This window comes from Eretmochelys imbricata, chromosome 2 (assembly GCF_965152235.1).
Source record: "Eretmochelys imbricata isolate rEreImb1 chromosome 2, rEreImb1.hap1, whole genome shotgun sequence".
Classification (NCBI taxonomy): domain Eukaryota; kingdom Metazoa; phylum Chordata; order Testudines; family Cheloniidae; genus Eretmochelys; species Eretmochelys imbricata.
In genome coordinates, this window is record NC_135573.1 from 217,515,008 (window position 1) to 217,536,811 (window position 21,804).

Here is a 21,804-nt window from a genome sequence, read left to right on the forward strand (position 1 = left end):
AATCTGTAACACATCAGCTTGTTGCAAATACTGGCTGAAATGACTACAGTTTCTCTTGTAGCAACCTAATTAGCTTCCACTATGTTAAAAGCTCATAGTTAAAATTTCTAAAGCAACTAAAAATCACTTTGGCTTTCAGACATTTTGCTGGATTTTTAATTTTGTTGAGGTGTATATCCAAAAACAACCATAAAAATCCCTAGTAAGGTTGCTTAACAGTTGGCTGTTGTGATGTCACACAAGACATGAGCTAAGGGACTGCCAGTTCCCTAACAGGTAGACACCAAATGCTTAATTGGAAGAGAGATGTGCATCAGTCATTTTGCTCTAGTTATTATGAATCCCGGTGACTAAGGAACACTAGGGTTATAAGAGGATATAAACAAAAATCCAATAAAGTTTACAGAAGTTAACCACTGTACATAATAAATTTGCTTAAAATATGTGGCATACAGAAAATGTGTGATGATGTGGTATAAAATTTTTACTGGCACTTGTTTGGAATAACCTAAGCAACAATTTTGTGGTATTATCACACTTAATAATAACTGTCTTCTTAAAGGCCACAACAAAACACCATGCTTATGTCTTCTCTCACACCCTACCTAATATTATCTTTCCAAATATTGGCAGTCCATTGTGCCAAAACCCACAAAACTGTCAATAGCCATTTTTGTAATTTTAATAGTTTTCACTGAGAGCAGCTGGATAATCAGCACTTCTGTAAATCAGGTTGCTTTCTTAGAAACCCATTTAGAAGCCTAACTTTAGGGATTTAAGTTTGAATATCTGGCTATTTTGCCTCCAAAGGCCTTACTACTATATATTCAAATACAATACATATAGTTCAACTGAGATTTTTGTTTTTAATCAGAAAAGAATAGATAGTAATTTTGTGCTGAATAAAAGCATTTTGTGTGTATGACTTGGAATACTCCAACAGACCAGTGGTAACTGGTTTTGGACTACTGTGAAAAACTGAAGGTACATTATTTTATTACTTATTCCGCCACTTGATATTTCAATTTATCCACATTTCTACAGAATATGGCTAAATTCCTAGGATAGCTATTATGTAATATGATAATATGAACATTTTACATATGTGCACTGGTGAGTTATGACCTCATAAAAAGGTAAGGACACAGTTATGAAACAGGCAATTCCTCTGCAGGATCCATGACTCATATAAGATCATAATGAAGAATTACCAGACTGCAGCAAGTTTCCTGGGAAACAAATGAACTTGATAAATAGTATACAATTTTAAAATGTAAGAAAACTATTCATACCCTTAAAAGAAAACAATTAGCATGCAACAAGGTTTTTTTGTTTAAGTTTGCTCCTTATATGAAATACACCAGTGACGACCTCAAAAACCATGTCTTTTAATCTCTTTTACTCGGTTAGAATTTTTGGAGTTGCTAAAAACAATTCTACCCTTGATATCAAGATTTGAGAATCAAGATTTTAATGGATAGTTAAAAAGTATCCATTGTCTTCCAAATTTACATTAATGATCAATTATTGTTAATTGATTGAGCTGTTTAATGTCTTAGGTAGCCTGTGGATTTAATATGTTAATATCAAATCAAACTTGCAGATATGTAACTCTCTCGTCTGAACAATTAATTATTTTACAGAAAGAACTGGATTGTCTCAGAGATCTACACCAGAACTATCTGCACCAAAAGCTTAACATTAATTTCAGAGGAAATTAAATAGTCCAACTGTCCAAGCAATTTAAGGTTACACTTAAAATTTAGTTATTGCTCAGTAGCACTCATTCCCAAGACGAAAGACAACTGTAAAAATTACAAATACTTTGTACTAATCAAAGATTTGCTTTCTTGACTTGCAATGATTATATGTTACAGGCCAGCCTTTTAGCTAATCAAATGAACATTTTTTTCCTCTATCAACGTGTTACTGAAAACTGTTCTTGTTCTTCTACTAATTTTCTTTAAAGCACTGAAGTATAGGATAATACATGAAAGGACCAAAACCAGAGATACTAGACTAAAAAGGAGTACAACACAAAGACTGTGACAGAGACCTCTCAATGATAATGGAACATACAACAATAAAACCATTTATGTACAGAATTTGACAGCACTAATAAATAAAGTCAAACAAGGTCTTGGCATGTGTGTATTATATATAGACAATACTAGCAATCCTATTTAAATAGAGAAGCTTGCTTCATCAAAATGCTACTTTAAAGCAAAGCTAATTATTTAAGGTAGTTCTGTTTTATCACACTGTTTTGGTACAAAAGTGTAGTTACTTAAGACATTCTTTTTGCCAGTCAATTTTCTATCATAAAATTTCCTTTTAGCTCACTATAATAAATTAATTTACACTTCTGTGTCACCTTTTTAATCAGAGGATCTCAAGTAATTTTTTACAATCTATTATTCAAACCTTAAAACCCATGGGGGGGAAGAGGGCATGATATCCTTTTTACAGATGGGTAAACTGAGATGTAGGACTCTTCAGTAACTTGTCCAATGTTGTACAGCAAGAAAAAAAATGAGGAAACCTGATTCTCAGATCTGTGCTGTAATTCCTGAGTTGTAGCTTCATTTCTAAGGGTTTATTCTTTGTTACCTGATATTAAAATTACTTCACCATATTTCTGTATATAGTGGAATCTGTTTTGTAGTTTATAAAATAAGTGTTCAATTTTGGTACCAGAAAGACTGAGTTGATGAATTAGCAGTTAAGTGTTCAGCAATATCTCAAGTGCTACCCCAAGAAATCAGAACTTGGTTAAAGTTAGTTTGGTAGAGCGAATGTTCACCATGACAGTAGGATCATCCCTTACCCGTTCCAGAGGTAACAATTATCTTAAATTTCCATCTGGAGAGCCATACGGGATCTATTTTATACTAAGGACAAACATTTCCAGAACAACCACACACACTAAGACTATACAACGTCACCAGAAAGAATAGCTCAAATCCAAGAATGTGAGTTAAACCTACAATCTTTGAAAAATTTGGAAGAACTCAATGGGAGAGTGTAAAGATAGTCTGGGGCTACCCAAATGTTAAACAGCTTCTGGACAACAGTTCAAAGAACAGCAGTATTAACACTCGAAACTAATATAGAGCTCCTAAAAGGGAGGAATAGGGGGTTAGTTTCAATAATGTTGTGATGTTCTGACATAAGACTCGGAGGACCTTAAAGCAAAACACACTGATCGTGTACATCCTTTTAAACACTCTGCCTGAGAAGTTGGAATCAATCCAATCAATAAAACCCCTAGCAAATGTTAAAAGGTGAAACAGCAGCAGAGAGCTTGTAATTAATAGCTGTGCAAACCTCCTAACTGCTTTGTTTTAAGAATGATCTATATTTAATATACATGTTAAGTGAAATGCTAGGAGGGACAGGAATGATTTCAGCCTTGGTTGATGAAAGAAGTGAGGGCTTATTTAAACAGATCTGTTTTAAGAGTAAATGGCTTCATAGGTTTAAAGACAGTAGTGGGAGTCATCATTCAGCAGCATTTCGGCCACTGTGAAGCTCTTGACTGGCAGGAAAGATAAGTCTAGGAAGGAGGAGCAGAAGATTAAGTCTCCAAGGTTGTTCACTTGTTAGGATATCACTGCATTTGTTAGGATATCACTGCAACCTATAAGATCTTTTCAGTCCCACTGCAGCTGAAAGGCTGCTCTTCTTCATTGCAGAGAAAAGTATGGAAAGGCTGGAGGTTTAAACTACTTCACAGATCTCCGTACATGGCAGACGATAGGCTTGGTATGAACAAAAGAGTCTTTCAGTGAGGCAATGTTGCAGTATCTGACCACCAGAGATGTCCTTGTGTGTTTTCCTCTAATTATTCTCCAGTTAACAGCTATCTTTTATAAACCGTAAAGTGGGTTGTCCAAATAAACAATGGAAATTTAAACTAGGTAAATTTCTGTAACATACTAGTGATGATGGCCCAATATTTGTGTGATCCACTCTGTGTGAGGAAATGTCAGATAGGGAAAGCTAACAAAATACTCAAGACTATGTACCCTCATTCTTCAGTTTCAGTGGTCACTCATTTCTGTTTAACTTGATGAGTTTTTCCTTATATCAAACTGAAGACTGGTCTTGTTCATTTGGAGAAATATCTTCAGTGAAACTCACAAACACAAAACTTTCTTATCCGTGACTGGACTGGGAATGGACAGGAATAATTATTTGCATAGCTATTAACTCAAAAATGTCTCATAACAGCCTCCTTTTCCTTCTGATCTTGTGCCCATGCTGTACCAATTAAGGCAGCAGATGAGATACCAGCCAGAGCTCTCTCATATAATCCCAGCACATTATTTCTAAGACTCAGGATTCACCTATGGATTGTTCCCATACTGACACAAAGAATGCAAGTCGCCCTCCCCGCCCCCAACCCAAACAGCAAAGGATGTTTTACTTGAACAATAAAAGCTTTACTCAGAACTGACTGGTAGATATTGGCTCTGAGTCCTGTGTAGCATGAGGTAGGGCAACAGGAACTGTGACTTCAACAGTGAAGAGATTGGAATGCTCCAAAAGAACCCCCCCCCCCCTTGTCTTTTGAGGTTGTACTTTCCTTGACTATATCAGTATTTCAGGCCTTCGGGGAAGCAGACAGCTATGAGCTTTGGAACAAATCCCTTGTTGACTTCCCTAAGTAACTGTCCATCATTTGAGAGAAACGTTACTAACTTGCATTTTCAAATGCTGTCTTGCATTCGTACTACTATAAAGGAGGCCTGTAGGGAGGGGACAAAAAGCAAAGAGCCCCAGGTAGAAGGCAGAGTCAGAGAACTGACCATTTCTGGTGACCTGAATGAAGTAGGAGAAACAACTTATAAGCTCCCTTCAAGTGAGGTAGTTTTCTGAGGCTCCTCTCCCAGTAGATTCACTACATGGCAGAAAACCTGTTTGGTAGTGCTCCCAAATATGTTTTAGCTCGTGTCCTTGAAACCTTGGGTTTAAATTTCATTTAATGAAGATTATTTAGGTCTACTCCACACCTTTACTTCGAATCCTGAAGAAATTGTGTTCACTGATTTTTTTTCTCCAGTAAAACACAACTGTAGTATCCTCAGTAACCCTACCACTCACCCCCCAAACCTGTCCATAAAACAACTTCCCTAAACCGATCTATTCTTCTTGCTGGGTAACTTTTGATCATTGCCATCACCTTATTATCTTTTATGTCACATTTCTACACAGCATCTCTAACTTGCTGAAGTATTAAATCAAAAGCTTAATTGGTGTTCATATACACTAATGCACTGATATAGTCAATGATATACTCTATTTCAGGTACCAAAATTCAAATTAAATATATCTGGAATAAATCCTGTTTCCAAAACCCTGTAAGGAACTAAAATGTTTACCTTGCATGTATTATTGATTCCTACTTTCTACCATAACTTTAGTTCCCTGAAAGATAAGTTACCCATTATACAATTAAATGTCCTTATTCCCCAAAAATTTAAACAGTTGTGCCTGAGCTGAAGATCCTGCCACAGAAACATCTGGTTCAAGAGGAGATATACAAAAATAAAAGAAAGCCCTTCTGATTTTTATTGATGTTAACCAAGAGATCTTTTAATGGAGGCTCTCTTGATTTAACTAAAAACTGCTTTCTGGTTGCTGAGCTCCATTATTTCTCTCCAAAGACAATAACTGTACAGTCTCTCTAGCTTGGCAAAGTAGGCAAAGTGCCAGCTCTGCAAGCAAAGTCAACACGTCTCTGTGGGTAATCAGTAAAAAAACGATTACTAACATTCATAGTTGTTCTTCAAGATGTGTTACTCACGTCCATTTCAATGTAGGTGTGTGCACACTGTGTGCACCGCTGCCAGAAAGATTTTCCCCTTAGTGGTATCCATCAGGTTGGCTCTGGTGCCTGCTGGACTCACTCCCTCGTAGTATATAGAGGCCTGCCGCCCTGCTGTCCCCTCAATTCCTTCTTGTTGGGTTTTGGAATGGACATGAGCAACACATCTTGAAGAACAACAGTTACGGAAGGTTAGTAACCGTTTGTTCTTCTTTGAGTGCTTGCTCATGTCCATTCCAATGTAGGCGACTCCCAAGCAAATGTAGGAGGTGAGTTCGGAGTTCAACGACAAACAGACTGTAGTACCGCTCTGCCAAATCCACCATCGTCTCTGGACTGCTGAGTGATGGCAGAGTGAGTTGCAAAGGTGTGGTCCTAAGACCATGTTGCCTCTCTACAAATGTCCTGGATGGGAACCTATGACAAAAATGCATCTGAAGAAGCTTGTGCCCTTGTGGAATGTGCTGTCAGAGCCAGAGCAGGGACTTTCACCAGGTCATAGCATGTGTAGATGCAATAAAGTGATCCACGATTAAATCCTCTTTGTCGAAACTAGGAGATCTCTCATCCTGTCTGCCACTGCCACGAAAAGCTGAGTAGTTTTCCTAAACAATTTAGTCCTTTCTATGTAGAAGATCAGTGCTTGCCTGGTGTCTAGTGAATGTAGCCTCTTTTCCTGGCTATTTGCTTGCGGCTTCAAGTAGAAGACGGGAAGAAAGATGTCCCAGTTACCGTGGAATTGCAACATCACCTTTGGAAGGAAGGCTGTGTTAGGGTGCAGCTAGACTTTGTCCTTGAAGAAGACCATGTATGGGGATACCGAAGTAAGAATCCTAATTTCCACAACCCTTCTGGCTGAGGTGAAGGCCATCTCCCAGGACGAGTAAAGAGCATGTTGCCTGGGGCTTGAATGGGAGACCTGTGCGTCTTGATAGTACCAAGCAGAGGTCCCAGGGCTCAGCTCTGGGTACAGTCTGTCCAGCCCCTTAAGGAAGCAGCTACAGAGCGTGTTAGCAAAAATGAACCTGCCGTTTAACCTTAGGTAGAAAGCTGAAATCATCTCCAGGTGTTCTCTAATCGAATGCATGATAGCCTTTGTTACTTCAGAGGTAGCAAATGAGATGGAGGGACTCAAGGTTTGGATGATGTAGGCGTCCGTGATCCTGGGAAATGAGATCCAGAAACAGAGGTAGGGTGATTGGTGTTTCCACTGAGAGGTCCAGAAGGGTGGTGAACCAGTGTTGATGACCAGGGCTATCAGGATGAGTCTCATTCCCTCCTCTCTGACCTTCAGCAGGACCTTGTGTATGAGCGGAATGGGAGGGAATGCATGGAAGAGATGGTCCCTCCATGGGAGAAGGAGCACATCTGTGAGCGAGCCTGGGCTGTGATTCAGGAAGGAGCAGAACTGCAGAAACATCCTGTTGCACCTCATTCTAAACAAGTCTATCTGGGGAGTTCCACTCCTCTGGAAAATGTCCTTCACAACATCTGGGTAAATGGATCACTCATGATTGGAGATGGATCTGCTAACTCGTCCTATGCCCCGAGAAGATAGAAGGCCTCAAGATGGACTGAATAAATTCCCACAGGTGAAGTGTTTCCTGGCACAGGTGAGAAGAGCATACTCCACTGTGTCTATTTATATTGAATATCGCTCTCATGTTGTCTGTAAGCACCAACATGCATTTGCCTTGCAGGTGGGGCTGGAACGTTTGGCAGGCAAGGCGCACTACTCTGAGTTCCGTTACATTGATGTGTAGCGAGAACTCCTCCTAGGACCAGAGGTCCTGAGTTCTGAAGACCCCCAGATAAAACCCCTCCGCCCCCAACCAAAGCAGAAGTATTGGTGACTAAAGACATTGACAGCTGAGGTTTTGCAAATGGGACACGTGCACATACTGACCCTGGATCCAGCACCACAAAAGTGTGAGTCTGAAGAAGCCTGAGTCGCAAAAGTACTTGTTTCACCACATATGTGCATGATGCCATATGCCCCAGGAATTTCAGGCAATTTTTTGCCATGGTGATGGGTTGGTTTCTAAGGCTCTCTATGATCAAGTCCAGGGCCCAAAATCTGGCTTCCAGAAAGGAAGGCTCTGGCCTGGACCAAATCGAGGATCGCCCTTATGATCTCTATCCTTTGGCAGGGAGAGATTGTTGTTTTTTGCATGTTTATCAACTTCTGGAAGGTTGACAACATTAACTGTATATCTGCCTCCGCCTGGGCCCTGATCCACCCTTTGATCAGCCAGTCATTGAGGTTGGGATATACCCGAACCCTTTGTTTCCTTAGGAAAGCCATGACACCACCATGCACTTTGTGAAAATCCAAGGGGTTACTGACAGGCTGAATGGAAGTACCGTGAACTCGTAGTGTTACTGGCCCACAACGAATCGGAGGAATCTTCTGTGGCTTTGGAAGACTGAAACGTGAAAATAAGTGTCCTTCAAGTAGAGAGACACACATCAGTCTCCTGGATCAAGAGACGGGATAATGGAGGCCAAGGAGACCACGCGGAACTTCAACTTCTTCATTAATCTGTTGAGATTTTGCAGATCCAGGATGGGTCTTAGACCGCCACTGGCCTTTTGGATTAGGAAATAACAGGAGTAAAACCCCATGCCCCTTAGCTCCAGAGGAACATCCTCTACTGCTCCCACTTGCAGAAGCATTCACACTTCCTGAATTAGAAGTTGCTCGTAAGAAGGGTCCCTGAAGAGGGACAGGGAGTGAGAATGGGAAGGCCGGGAAGAACTGAACTGTAGGGTATTTTAGTCCTATCGTGCATAGCACCCAGCAATCTGAGGTAATATGGGCCCACACCCAATAGAAAGGGACAGTCAGTCCACAAAGATAGGGGAGGATGGATCCAGACACTGTCCTGGTGCACCGTCCTTGGGCACACCCTCAAAAGGTCTGTTAAGACCCAGGCAATTGTCTAGTGGGCCAAAACCCATGGGCCAATGAGGGCTGGGGAGGAGGGCTCCTTTTGTAGCGCTTACGCTGCCTCTTATTATAATCCTGCCTCCACTGAGGTTAGTAGAAATGAGGCAAAGGCTGGGGCTTAAAGTGCCTCCTCAGCTGGGCTGGGGTATGTAAGCCTAGTGACTTAAGGTGGCTCTCAAATCCTCTAAGCTGTTGAGCTAAGAGTCTGTCTGCTCTGAAGAGAGAGACATGCTCTCGAAAGGAAGGTCCTGAATTATTTACTGCTCTTCATATGGAAGTCCGGTTTTGCACTGAGGGAAGAGGTGGGGGAATCCTACCCTCCAACGCGATAGAGTACAACCTCCTTGTCTGAGGTGCTTGGGCCTGATGGAAAGCCTAGGGGTCCAAAAAGACCATTGAACGGGTACCTGCCACTGTGCGGGACAGGCCACTGGTGGAAACCCTTGGCTCATATCAGCCATCAGGTACCAGCAGTCAGAGCATTGCTGGCTCCTGCAGGAGCTGTTGCACTCTTGTTCAGAATTCGATGGTGAGAAGTCACTCCCGATGACCTCGGGGGAGTGGTGCCAGATGGTATCAGAGTGGTGCCAGGAGGTGGGTGACTAGTGCTGCAAAATCATCACCGGTTTTCCCTTTGACGGTTTTCCCTTTGACCTGTGGCCAATGCTGTAGCCATTCTCGTTTCCAGTACCTGTTCCTACCTGATGGGGGAAACAGCAGGTTTCTTCCTGCCTCAAATGCCTCTGGCGTAGATCGAAATTCCATCACTGCACTCCTATGGCTCTCACTTGGAGGAGAGTCCAATGATACCAGACTCGACAGTTCCCCTTGCTAGGCTGGAGTTGACAGTACCAGACTGGCAACCATTGAGCCTGGGTGGCCTGACATGCATCTCACTCTGCCAGTTTCCTTGTGACTGGAAGACTTCTGAATTGGGGAGTGTCCCCTGTCCATCTTTCGTTGTTTCTTCGGCACCGAGCATCCCCATGAGGGTTAGATCTTCTCTGCATCGGAGATCCTTGGTGATGCCAAGAGTCCTGGGACACAGACGAGGAGTCCTTTCTTGGTGCCGGAGTGGCTTGGCTATGCTGCCTGTCTCTCAGAGAAGCCAGCATGCTTCTAACCAAGATGGAGGGGCTCAGTACCGAGTAGCGACTTGGCTCCCAAGAGGGGACGAAGAGCAATCTCCATGAGGAGGAACTCAAGTCTCTGGTCCCTGTCCTTTTGGATACAAATCTTGTTGCTGTCCCGCAGGTGAGATTCCCCCACAAACTTAAGGCAAGGAGAGTGGGGGTCACTACTCTTGGCATGGGTTTATGCCAAGTCTCACACGGCTTAAACCTCGGAGACCAAGGCATGCCATAGTGCCGGGGAAGAGGAAATGCCAGTAAGCAGGGTCCTACTCTATCACTACCATCTAACACTAAAACTATAATATCTACTGTTTTATGAACTATATACAGGAAAAAGAGACAAAGTCCACTGAGCAGAGTACATGTATGAACGCAAAGATGAACAGAAGTTCCAGCAACCGTCAGGGGTGGTAAGAAGGGACTGAGGGGGTGGTGGGTCAGCAGGCCCCTATATAGCAGCGCTATGAGGGCGCAACCCCAGGGGGCACCAGAGCCAACCCAACAGATACCACTGAGGGAAAGACTTTCTGGCGGCAGTGCATGTGGCGTGTGCACACCTACATTGAAATGGATATGAGCAACCATGGCTGTTCACTCCCTGATCACTCTCCTCTTGGCTTAGACTCTTGATTATAATGCTGTGCTTGCTAAAACCCGCATTCAGGACAGCTTTTCACCTTTCTTCCATATGAGAAGCATTTACTATGGTGTGGAGCGACAGGGGACTATTAAGACATTTTTTTAAAATGTGTATGTTCCTCGCAATAACGTTCACTTTATCTCAGAACAATGTTACCAAAGCTAATTGATTTAATGTTTTTTACATAAGGGAAGTACTGTAACTCGGGAATACCTTAATCAAATTGCCTGTTTGTTTATCTTTGTGACCTGTTATAAAGCATAGGCAATTCACCCTGACCAAAGAAAATGAATTCTCTTGTGTTAGAAAAACAGATTATGTTGCTTATTTACATCTAAATCTTAAGTGTAAATGTGTGTGGCAGGTCAATAAGTGGATCAAATCAATGTTTCCGAAGTAACGTTCCCCTAAATCAGATTTTTTTAAAAGCATTCTATATTGTGATTTTCCTCATTACGGCTATGATGAGAAAGTGATGAAGATAGAACTTTAATCCCCTGTGGAAAAGGTCACAGTATTAAGCCTACCTGACTAGATTTTCATTGTCTCCAGTCCCCTTGCACGTAGCACATTCAGTTCTTAAATCCTCTGACTTGGGCTTCTTTTGTAGAACAGACTGCCTTTGCCGTCTTTCTCTAGGAATACGTTCCTATCACAGAAGAAATCAAAAGAAAGGGGTGGGGAGAGGGAAAGCAAACATTTTCAATTATAGTACTGAAGGCAACATTACACACCTGAAGTTTAATATTTTGTGAATCTAAGTTAAAAAAATACACTATTATCCCAACCTCAGGCTTTTCTTCTTCAGGCACAAAACTTCGTTTTCGTCCTCTAGTTCTCTAAAAGAAAATACATTTAGAAATTAATTTAATTTAACACAAAATGTCTTTACAATTAATCTACTGTTCACAAAAGACATATCTGCAGAAATTTGTTAGAACATAAACTACTGAACAAATGCAAAGATAACTACAATCGTAAACATTAGAGCATTTTCCTTAGTCTTTTGGAAACTATTCAATACACAGCAACATCAAAAGAGTGTGTGATTACATCTATTTAATGTATTGGATTGGAAGTGTGGATTCTTGTTCCAGCAAAATAAATTTCAATGGTTTTCTTCTCAGAAATATTCTAGAAAAATACACAAACCTTCTATAGACCATTGCAACCTAACAAATATATAATTTACACATATATGGGAACAAACTATTTGTAAGAGTAGAGTCCAATTCCTCAAGCATGTATACAAGTGCTATGCTAGATCTACTAGCTCTAATCAAGATACTGTACTGTTATTTATCTGCGTGAAATGTCCTGTAAAGCACTTTAAACCTAAGCTCAAATCTTTGACCCCTCTAGAAAGTTATTTCAGTTCCCCCTCTGCTTCATCTGAGCAGAGAAATCCATATTCTATGATGTTATCCAATATCTTTTATAGGTAGAGCCAAGATCAACACATTTACTTATCTAACTCACCTACCCTTCATGAGAAGAGGGCCAGAACACACTCCTAAAATTGAAAGCTTTTGAGGGTAAAAATAAAGCTGTAAGCATTATTTCTTCTACAAATATAAAAGATCAAAGTGCTGTGCTAGCACAGATCTGCTGTGGAAATGATTACAACAGGTGTGCCGTGTCACGACAAGAACAGCTACTGTGGCCAACTTTAATCATGACATCAATGAATACAAATCACTGTTTTATTAATATAATTTCCTCACCTTCCACTCCCACTCCATAATCTGATTAAGAAATGTGAAAAAAATGAAATGCTTATACAATATAAAAGCTTGGTACACAATTTTCAAAAATAAGGAGGGGGCTAAAGTTAGGGTCAAATACCATATGTAGGCATCTTACCAATGTTCAAAAGTGCAGAGCACTCAGTGGGGGTCCAGGGATTCTGCTAGAAGCTCAACAGTGAGAAAAACAACCTTATTTAGGTTCCTGGATATGAATTTAGAAGCCTAACTTTAGGTCTCTATTTTTGAAAATCTTGACCTGATTATTCTAATACACACAGAACATACAAATATATCTATTTTTTGTGTGTGACAATAAATAATAAGGTTTTACATTCCATAACCATCCTAAACTATGGATTTTCTTTTATATACATAACAATATATATAATACCATTAATTGTGTGTACGAGTATATTATACAAACAATTTTATTATATATTTTCTTTATGCTCCAAGGATATTACAATTTAATACCACAGATCTGAAATTAATAGGAAATAAAAATTCTTTTGATAATACTATGCATGTGCATTGTCTCTTCGCTTACTCAGAATGAATTAACATTTAAACAAACAAATGGCAAAAATTAACAGGTAAGTTGCTATTAGTTGCATCTCTCCAAATCTGATTCATATTTAAGTGAAGGAAATGTTTCTGTTCTGGGGAAATTAAAACTGTTCAATGTTAAATAGGACAACTAAGTCAAACCCCCAAAACCTTTTGTCAAATTGAACAGCTTTCGATGTATGTGGACAGAAGTGCATGGAGAGAGTGATGCCAATAACTATCTGGCAGATGTTCGTAAAGCTGCAGCATTAACTATATAGCAGTATTCACAAATACATATGGAAAGATTAGGCAGATATCTTTTTAAAATTATGAAACGAAGTACTGAAAACAAATCATACATTAAAGCACTCAGAATATATAAAAAGAAAATATGCAACATATTTAAACAGTGTGAATTTAATACCATATGTTTTCATTGGCTACTAGCACACAACAGATGGAATAGTTATCACCAAAAGTGAAAACTATTCCAGCATTGCCAATTGACTGTAGAATATAATTTATTTAATTTACTTTATACTAACAGTGCTAAGGGGGAAAAAAACATACTATAATACAACGTAAGAGGTTTCAGTGATCTCTACAGCAACAACTTTTAAGGTTTCGAATCAAGTAAGCAAGTCACACACAGAAATCCACCTTGAGAGAGTCACTATATTTATCTCTTTTAAACCACAGTATTAACTGTAACCTTCATGTGCTAAACAACTGGCACAAGCTGAATAACACTCTTCCCCTCATCGCCCCCAAAAAACCATTCTAGAGAACAAGAAAAGAAAATGAAGCTGGGAAATTCAGAGATCATTCCAATAATCAACCTTTGATACCACAAATGTTAAAAAGAATGTTTTGACACACTGCTGGTTAGCCATTTATAGCTAGTTGATGCATCTGTATTACAGCACTGCAGGAGAGCAGGTTAGAATATCTGAGTCCTATGAAAAAAGAAAAGGAGTACTTGTGGCACCTTAGAGATTAACAAATTTATTTGAGCATAAGCTTTCGTGAGTCCTATGAGTAGGTCTACACTTATGGCGGCGTGCAGAGTACAGACACTGCACATCCAGCTAGCGCAAGGATAGCAGTGTAGACAGTGAGGCATTAGTTAGATGAATAGACTACAGACACACCAGAACATTAAAGAATAAACCCTACATGGCTTTCTACATGCCCAAGCTGGGCTTCCTACATTACACTGTTATTTTTAGCAGTGTAGTGTCCCACTGTCTCCCACTGCCAAAGTCCTTCTCTTCTGCAGTGAAAGACTCCAGCAGCAGAGAAAGGCTCCAGCAGTGGGGAAAGGCTCTAGTAGCTGCTTTCTGCTAAAGCCTTTACCTACTACCTCCCTCCTGCCAGAGTCTTTCATTGCGGAAGGGAAGGACTTTGGCAGTGGGAGACAGCCATGTGCAGCTGCATACCACAGTGTGGACGCAGCTTGCCTTTCACTGCAGCGTGTAGCTATATGTACCTACCCTACATGCTGCCGCAAGTGTAGACAAGTCCTATTGTGATCATTCCTGGGGTACCCAGGGTTGTGAGGCACCTCACCACCACTTGCCTTTAGCATGAGTGAGCCTTATCTGTGCCTGCTGTGGATCAACTCCCTGTAACTACCAGCCTCGGGCAATACAAGCAGCACCTTCCAGGCCTCCACAGGCTTTGCCCTCTCTGTACAGGTTAGCAATAGACACGCACCAACACCCTGAGTTCTCTGAGAATACATTTGGAGTGCTCAGCCCCTGTTCCACAGAACTCTTATAGACACTGTTCCCAAAGTAATAGTACACATCAGCTTCTAAGAGTCAACTTAGGATCACCACTTTGTTTAACACATAATACTGAGATTACAGAGATAATGAAAACAAGAATAAATTTATGATTAAAGAACAGGGATCCAAAGGACAGTGAGTAAGAATATAGGAAACAAACAGTTAACATATAAAACAAAATCATAACATGCTTCCTAGAGACTAAACCTAACAAACAAGCCATTCCCCTATCTACTACAAGATGGCTTACCCCCAGTTTTCCCCCCCAACATGGTTGAGACACCTTCTCATAAAATCAAGCCTGCTGGCAGGTATCCTCACAGATTGAAGGCACACCTGGGGGATTCATCAGTACCCTAGATATAGTTTCAAAAGTTCACTTAAAAGTTTCAGCCCTGAACAATATAACTCCTGCTGCTTTTGTTTTTTTCTCCAGCACCCAAAATATATTGATTAGAATTTTGCTCACACTGTGAATGGGCATTCATTGTGAAGGATACAATACTCAATTTGCATATAATCAGCCAGAGTGAGAGAAGTATCTCTCTCTTAACCTGTCTTAACTTGCAGACCTAGAGAACATGATTTTTAGTATATATACATAATTTCAGATATTTTCTATATATACATCTCACAATGATTATGATTGACCAATGTGACACAGGCTTTTATTAGAGATCTTACATGGCATTCTTTTGGTGAACCCAGGGATCCCTGTTCCCCGATGTATCCCTGTGCCCCAAGCCGTTGGCATCAAGAGGTCACACCTATGTCACCAAGTAACCAAACATTCATTGATTACAAATGAGATAGTTCAGACTGAGAAAAGATTTCAGTTGCTCCTAACTTTCCCTTATAATCTGTCATCCTTCTCTGTACCCCCTCTAATTCTGAGATATCCTTTTAGAGAGTGGGTGATCAGTCCAGGACACAGTATTCTACATAAGGATATACCATTATTTTATATACTGTGTCCAATTCTGGCTGCCATGATTTAGGAAGGATGTGAACAAATTGGAGAGTGTCCAGAAACGAGCAACAAAAGTAATAAAAGGTTTAGAAAACCTGACCTATGAGAAAAAGTTTTAAAAAACTGGACATGTCTAATCTTCAGAAAAGAAGACTGAGGAACCTTATCACAGTCTTCAAATAATTTGAGGTCTGTTACGAAGAGGATGGTGATCAATTGTTCTTTGTGACCATTTAAAGTAGGACAAGAAGAAATGGGTTTAATCTGCAGCAAGAGAGATTAAGGTTAGATATTAGGAAAAGCTTTTAACTGTAAGAGTAGTTAAATTCTGCAATAGACTTCCAATGGAAATGATGGAAGTCCCATTATTGGAGAGTACTAAGAACTGGTTGGACAAAAACCTGTCAGGGATGTTCTAGGTCAACTGTTCTCAAATTGGGATCTACAGACCCCCAGGAGTACTTACAGACTGTACAGGTCTGCAAAATATTACAAAAACCCCCCAAAATCTCATCTCATGTCTGCACTGCCTAATGATTAAAACAGATAAATCTACTATTTCTGTTTATATAACATATTCCATGGTGAATGAACACTACCATAACACTCACATTGTATAAGCATCAACGTAAAAAAAAATCTCACTGCTTTGCTACAGCAAATCAGAAGCGACATCTGGTTTTTTGATGACTGATACCATCATTGGTGGGTAGAAGTGGAATATGTTTTTACAGCGTGTGAGCAAATTACATTGTAAATGGATATGTTTTTAAAACATCCTCATACTAGTACTGCTAGTTGTGCTGACGCCATGGACAATGCAGAGTCAAGAAGTAAGAAACAAATGAAGAACAGAAAGTTTGACGAAAGTTATAGTGATTTTGGTTTTATGGAATTTAGTGATGGATGACTGCAATTTATTGTATGTTTACAAATCCTTTCAAACAAAGCAATGAAACCTGCGAAGTTGAAATGACACCTCACAACAAGGCACCTGAAGTATAAAGATAAATCCAGAGACTTTTTTCAATGAAAGAAAGAACGCAATTGATAGAAAATTCAAATGACAAAGGTAACACTGGTTCCAGAAAAGGCTCTGAAAGCACTTTTGTTAACATCGCTTCAGACTGCGAAGAGTAAAACATCCCATACCATTGGAGAAGAACTGATTCTTCCAGCTGCTATAGAAATGTGCAAAATGATGGTAAGCGAAGATGCAGTGAAGAAACTTAAGGTGATACCACTTTCTAATTATGTAGTTAGTAGGAGAATTGAAGAGCTTTCAGATGATGTAAAATGCCAAATAACTGAAAGACTACGTACAACTGAATAGTTTGCAATTCAGCCCTATGAGACAATTGATGTTGCTAATGCAGCACAATTATTAGTTTTTGTTCGAGATGCTTGGCTGGGGGGAAGATTTTTGTTTTTGTCAGGAGTTACCAGAACAGACAACAGATCAAGAAATATTCAAATTATTGAATGATTTCATGAAAGCTGAATCGCTGAATTAGGAGAAATGTGTTGCTGTTTGCACGGATGGTGCTGCTATTATGACAGGCAACAGGAGTGGTGGTATGGCAACAATATGAGCAATAAACCCACAGGTAATTGTAACACACTGTAACTGACTGTGGCAGAGTACTTCAGTGTTTACTTTAAAATATAAACATGGAGGAATATGATTGCATTCTGGAACCGTTCTCAACTTCTGCTGTGTCATTTTGCTGTTTGAGTGGAAAAGCAGAACAGTTACTGCTCGAACTATCCTGTGACCACACACTGAAAATTAAGTTTCAGGAACAGTGACCCTGCCAATTTTGGCCAACTGTTACTGCAGTGTACCCACTTTTAGTTATAGAAGCAATGAAAGTACTGCTACCTTTCCAAACAACATATATATGTGACATATTCTCTGCCGTGACAGCTATGAAGATAAATTTCAGGTCACAACTGGAAGTGGAGAATGATTTACAAGTTTGCTTGCCAGCCATCACACCAAGCATAGATAGACTCTCCAGTAAGAAGCAGGCACATCTCTTGCTTCTCCATCTCATGATATTTGTAAGTAGTCTTTGTGACGTTGCACTCTATATGATTTGTATGAGTGTGAATATAATGTAACTAAAATATACTTCATGCAAAAGGTCTCTTCTAAGGTATCATTACAAAGCTTATAATCTACTGAGTGTGGTCATCCTATTTGTATAAATGTATCACTCTTGTATCTGAAACTAGAAATATGAAATGTAACTCTGAGGCCCTATTGTAATTATGCAAAGTGTGGGCCATTAATGGTGGTTTGGAATCTTGGTGGCTCCCATCAACCAGGACAATTGACTGTGGATGGCTCTGTTTGCAGGCAGGCCTTCCTATGAGTCAGGCTGGGAGGAATGAAGGCTTGGGGTCTCACAGGACATGTGATCACGTCACCTGAACTGGAATCCACTTTTAACCTGGTGTCTTTCCATTGAGAAGGAGGGGTGGGAACCCAGAGGGACAAAGGATTTCCACCTTATGCAAAAAATATATAAGTGGGTGGAACAGACTAATGGCAAGCAATCATGAGGAATTCCCTAGCTACCACCTGAGCTGGAACAAGGACTCTACCGGGGAAAAGATTGCATCCAGACTAGAAAGGTGTCTGGTCTGTGAAATAAACGTATTGAAACATCTCTAAGGATGAGATTTTTATCTGTATTCAGTTTTTATTACTGTACTAGACCTAGACTTGCATGTTTTATTTTATTTTGCTTGGTAATTCACTTTGTTTTGTCTGTTACTACTTGGAACCACTTAAATCCTACTTTCCGTATTTAATAAGATCACTTTTTACTTATTAATTAACCCAGAGTGTGTATTAATAGTGGGGGGGCAAACAGTTGTGCGTGTCTCTCTATTAGTGTTATAGAGGGTGAACAACTTATGAGTTTACCCTGTAGAAGCTTTATACAGGGTAAACCGGATTTATTTAGGGTTTGGACCCCATTGGGAGCTGGGCATCTGAGTGTTAAAGACAGGAACACTTCTGTAAGCTGCTTTCAGTTAAGCCTACAGCTGTTAGGGGACGTGGTTCAGACCTGGGTCTGGGTTTGCAGCAGGCTAGTGGGTCTGGCTCAAACCAGGCAGGGCACTGAAGTCCTAAGCTGACAGGGAAGGAAAGCAGGGGCAGAAGTAGTCTTGGCATATCAGTTGGCAACCCCCAGGGGGTTTCTGTGATCCATCCCGTCACACTCTTATACTCTTTTTATTAAAGCATTACTAACAGTACATGTTCTATGATGTACACATATACTTTTGTCAATCAGTTTCTCAGTTGGGGAGCCATGATTAACACTGCATTTGAAAAGGGCTCCATCAATAAAAAAAAAGTTGAGAACCTCTGGTCTAGGTGTACTTGGCTCTGCCTCAGTGTAGGGGGCTGGACTTGATGATGTCTTGAGCATCCTGCACTACATTTCTATTATTTTATAATTTTAATATTTTCTGTACTATTTTCCATCTTATTCCTTATACATCTTAGTCATTTATTTTTTTTTGACTGCAGCTGTACACTGAACAGTAAATTGTCCACAGTAATGCCAAGGTCCCTTTTCAGAGTTCTTCAGTTAATTTAGAAACTTGCCAGGCGTATGAGTAGTTAATATTTCTCTCTCATATATGCATTATTTTACATTTATTAATGTTGAACTTCATTAGCCACTATGTTGCACATTCACCTAATTTAGTTAAGTTCCTCATAGTCTTCCCTGGACTCTACTAACCTAAATAACTGTATCATCTACACATGTTGCTAACTTGCTGTCTACCCTCCTTTGCAGATTATTTATAAACAGATTAAACTACATTGAACCCAGTACGAAACTTGGAGGAAATATGGAAACACGCCACTGTTAACATTTTGCCACAAGGAAAATTGATCATTCATTCCTATTCTGTTTCCTATCTCTTAGCCAGTTTTCAAACCACGACAATATTTACCTCTCATGCTACTACTATTTCATTTCTTTAGTAGCCTCTTCTGAGGAACCTGATAAAACGCTTTTTGAAAGCTTAAAAGAACTTCAATTAGTTCATCTTTATCCATTACTTAATTGATATATTCAAAGAACTCTAATACATGAGTGAAACATGATTTCTCTTTGCAGAAAATGGTGGTGAGATCCTATCATATCATGTGTAGGAAAGTCTTTACACACATGATGACACTTAAAAACACAAATGTAGGCAATATAGTAAACACATATTTCTGCTATCAATTTGCATTTTCTACCTCTAGAGGCCCATCTGGAAATTGATATCAATGTAGTTTATTTTTACTTTGTTGCATTGTATTTTGCAACTTGTTCTTATAATATGTTAAAATCATAGAATTATATCATTTTTCAAAGTAAAATGTTTCACTTTGACTTTACCCTTTGCATGCCATTTCATATTTTACTTATTATTTATTTTTTTAAAAATATATGTAGACAACCTGCTAGAAGAATTAGCAAAATAACAAGCAGTGAGTAAAAGGGTTAGTTACAAGTCACATCTCTCATTAGCAATCAAACCCAACTGTGCAGATCAATATGGCAACAAGTTCATATAGCTGAGGTAACCTTCACTTACAGAAAAAGAGTAGATTTCTCTCCCTTTGGAGCTCATTAGCAGGGGATAACCAGATCACAGGACAGATTCAATTTCAATTCCCTAAAGAAGAAAAGCTCCATAAACAGAGCCCTTCATTACTGCTGCAATTGTTTGAAAAATGAAGATAATATTTAACATTTGAGTAATATGTAAACCATCTTAAAAACAATTTCTGATCCCAATACATGTACACATACTCCCAGAATAAGAAGCTAATGCAAAGTCAGTAAAATCTGTCAACATAGAGAACATAGAGAAAGTTGAGCACAGAAAAAACTAATGAATTATTATCCTTGCTTAGAATTCCTATGAAATCCCAAAATTCACAGCTTGTAAATTAATTCATTAATAATTTCAATTCCAGTACTCTAACAATTTCCTTTTCCTACTTTAGGCCCTGATCCTGCAAACTCCTCTGAATAGTCAGATCTCTGCATGGAGTATTAATTAATTTCAAGGAGGCTCTAACAGGAAACAGGGTTGTGACCAAGCAGAACCAATAATAGGACTGCAGTCTTAGCTATTATAGGAGGAACTGTTACCTGGGCGCCCCATGACCCAGGACATGGCCCACCCTTTTATACCCCTCTGTATATAACAGCCTTCTGCTGATGCCAGCTAGCTAATGTAGTTAGTCCTATTGCTCAAGTGGCAGAGGTCTATGCTGAAATACTGGAAGTTTAAGATTCAGTCCCTCCTTGTGATGCACAGTTGGGGAGGGCTGTGACAGTTCTACGTAATAGTTTGTTTTAATCTTTCAAAAAATACTGGGAAATAACATACAAAGAACTATGTTAAAAAGTTATTTAATTTCTGAAATCAAATATTTGAAAGTTCGGAAATGCAGCCTTAATTCTGCTGCCTTAGGCATATGCTTTACAAAAGTCTTTAATTACATGATCACATACCATTTTTCCCCCAGAGAACCTTTGTTTCATTGAACATACAAGATAGACACACATGGGGCAGAATTAAGGTTGCACGGGAAACCTTAAATCTTGCATTTCCTAATTTTGTGCACTTGACCTAGCAACCTACATAATTATCTTTTAATATGTATGTATTTTCATACAAAAAAAATCTAACAGAAAGAGTACTAGGCACTTCACAGACAAGAAAAACAAAGATTCCTGTCATAAAATTCTTACAATAGAAACACAGAATGTATAAAAAAGTCAAATGTAATGAACCAAAATAAAACTGAAATAAAAGATTTAATAATCAATGTTCATATATTTCTAACACATTATGAACCTAACTAGAACAAATCCAAAACCATTTTTATATAATATTTAAAAATAACATTCAACAGTTAAATAAAATACAGTTAAATACCCAGGTTAACATTTCTTTGAAAGAGGTGTTCTTGCCATTTGGAATTATTTCTTATCACTAGTAGTTTCCAAAATTTACAAAAATATATACAATCGGAAAACAGTCCCTGCCCCAAAGTTTACAAAACTAAGCACCTAACCCTAACTTTACTAGCATACTGTTAAGGTGTTTAAAGGATCAAGCCTTGAAATAACAAATATTTAAAAGTATATGGGCCACTTAAA

At 39.3% G+C, this 21,804-nt stretch overlaps 1 protein-coding gene across 2 annotated transcripts in view; it reads right to left on the reverse strand.

The window, feature by feature from the left end:
* The window catches only part of PHF14 (PHD finger protein 14), a 295,920-nt gene that overhangs the window by 133,724 nt on the left and 140,392 nt on the right, over window positions 1-21,804 (reverse strand). For both annotated transcript variants that reach the window (XM_077808040.1, XM_077808041.1), the window contains exons 15-16: window positions 11,342-11,392; window positions 11,081-11,202 (exon numbers count right to left, since the gene is read on the reverse strand). In XM_077808040.1, the coding sequence (XP_077664166.1) occupies window positions 11,081-11,202; window positions 11,342-11,392 (173 nt within the window). The remainder of the gene's footprint in view (window positions 1-11,080; window positions 11,203-11,341; window positions 11,393-21,804) is intronic.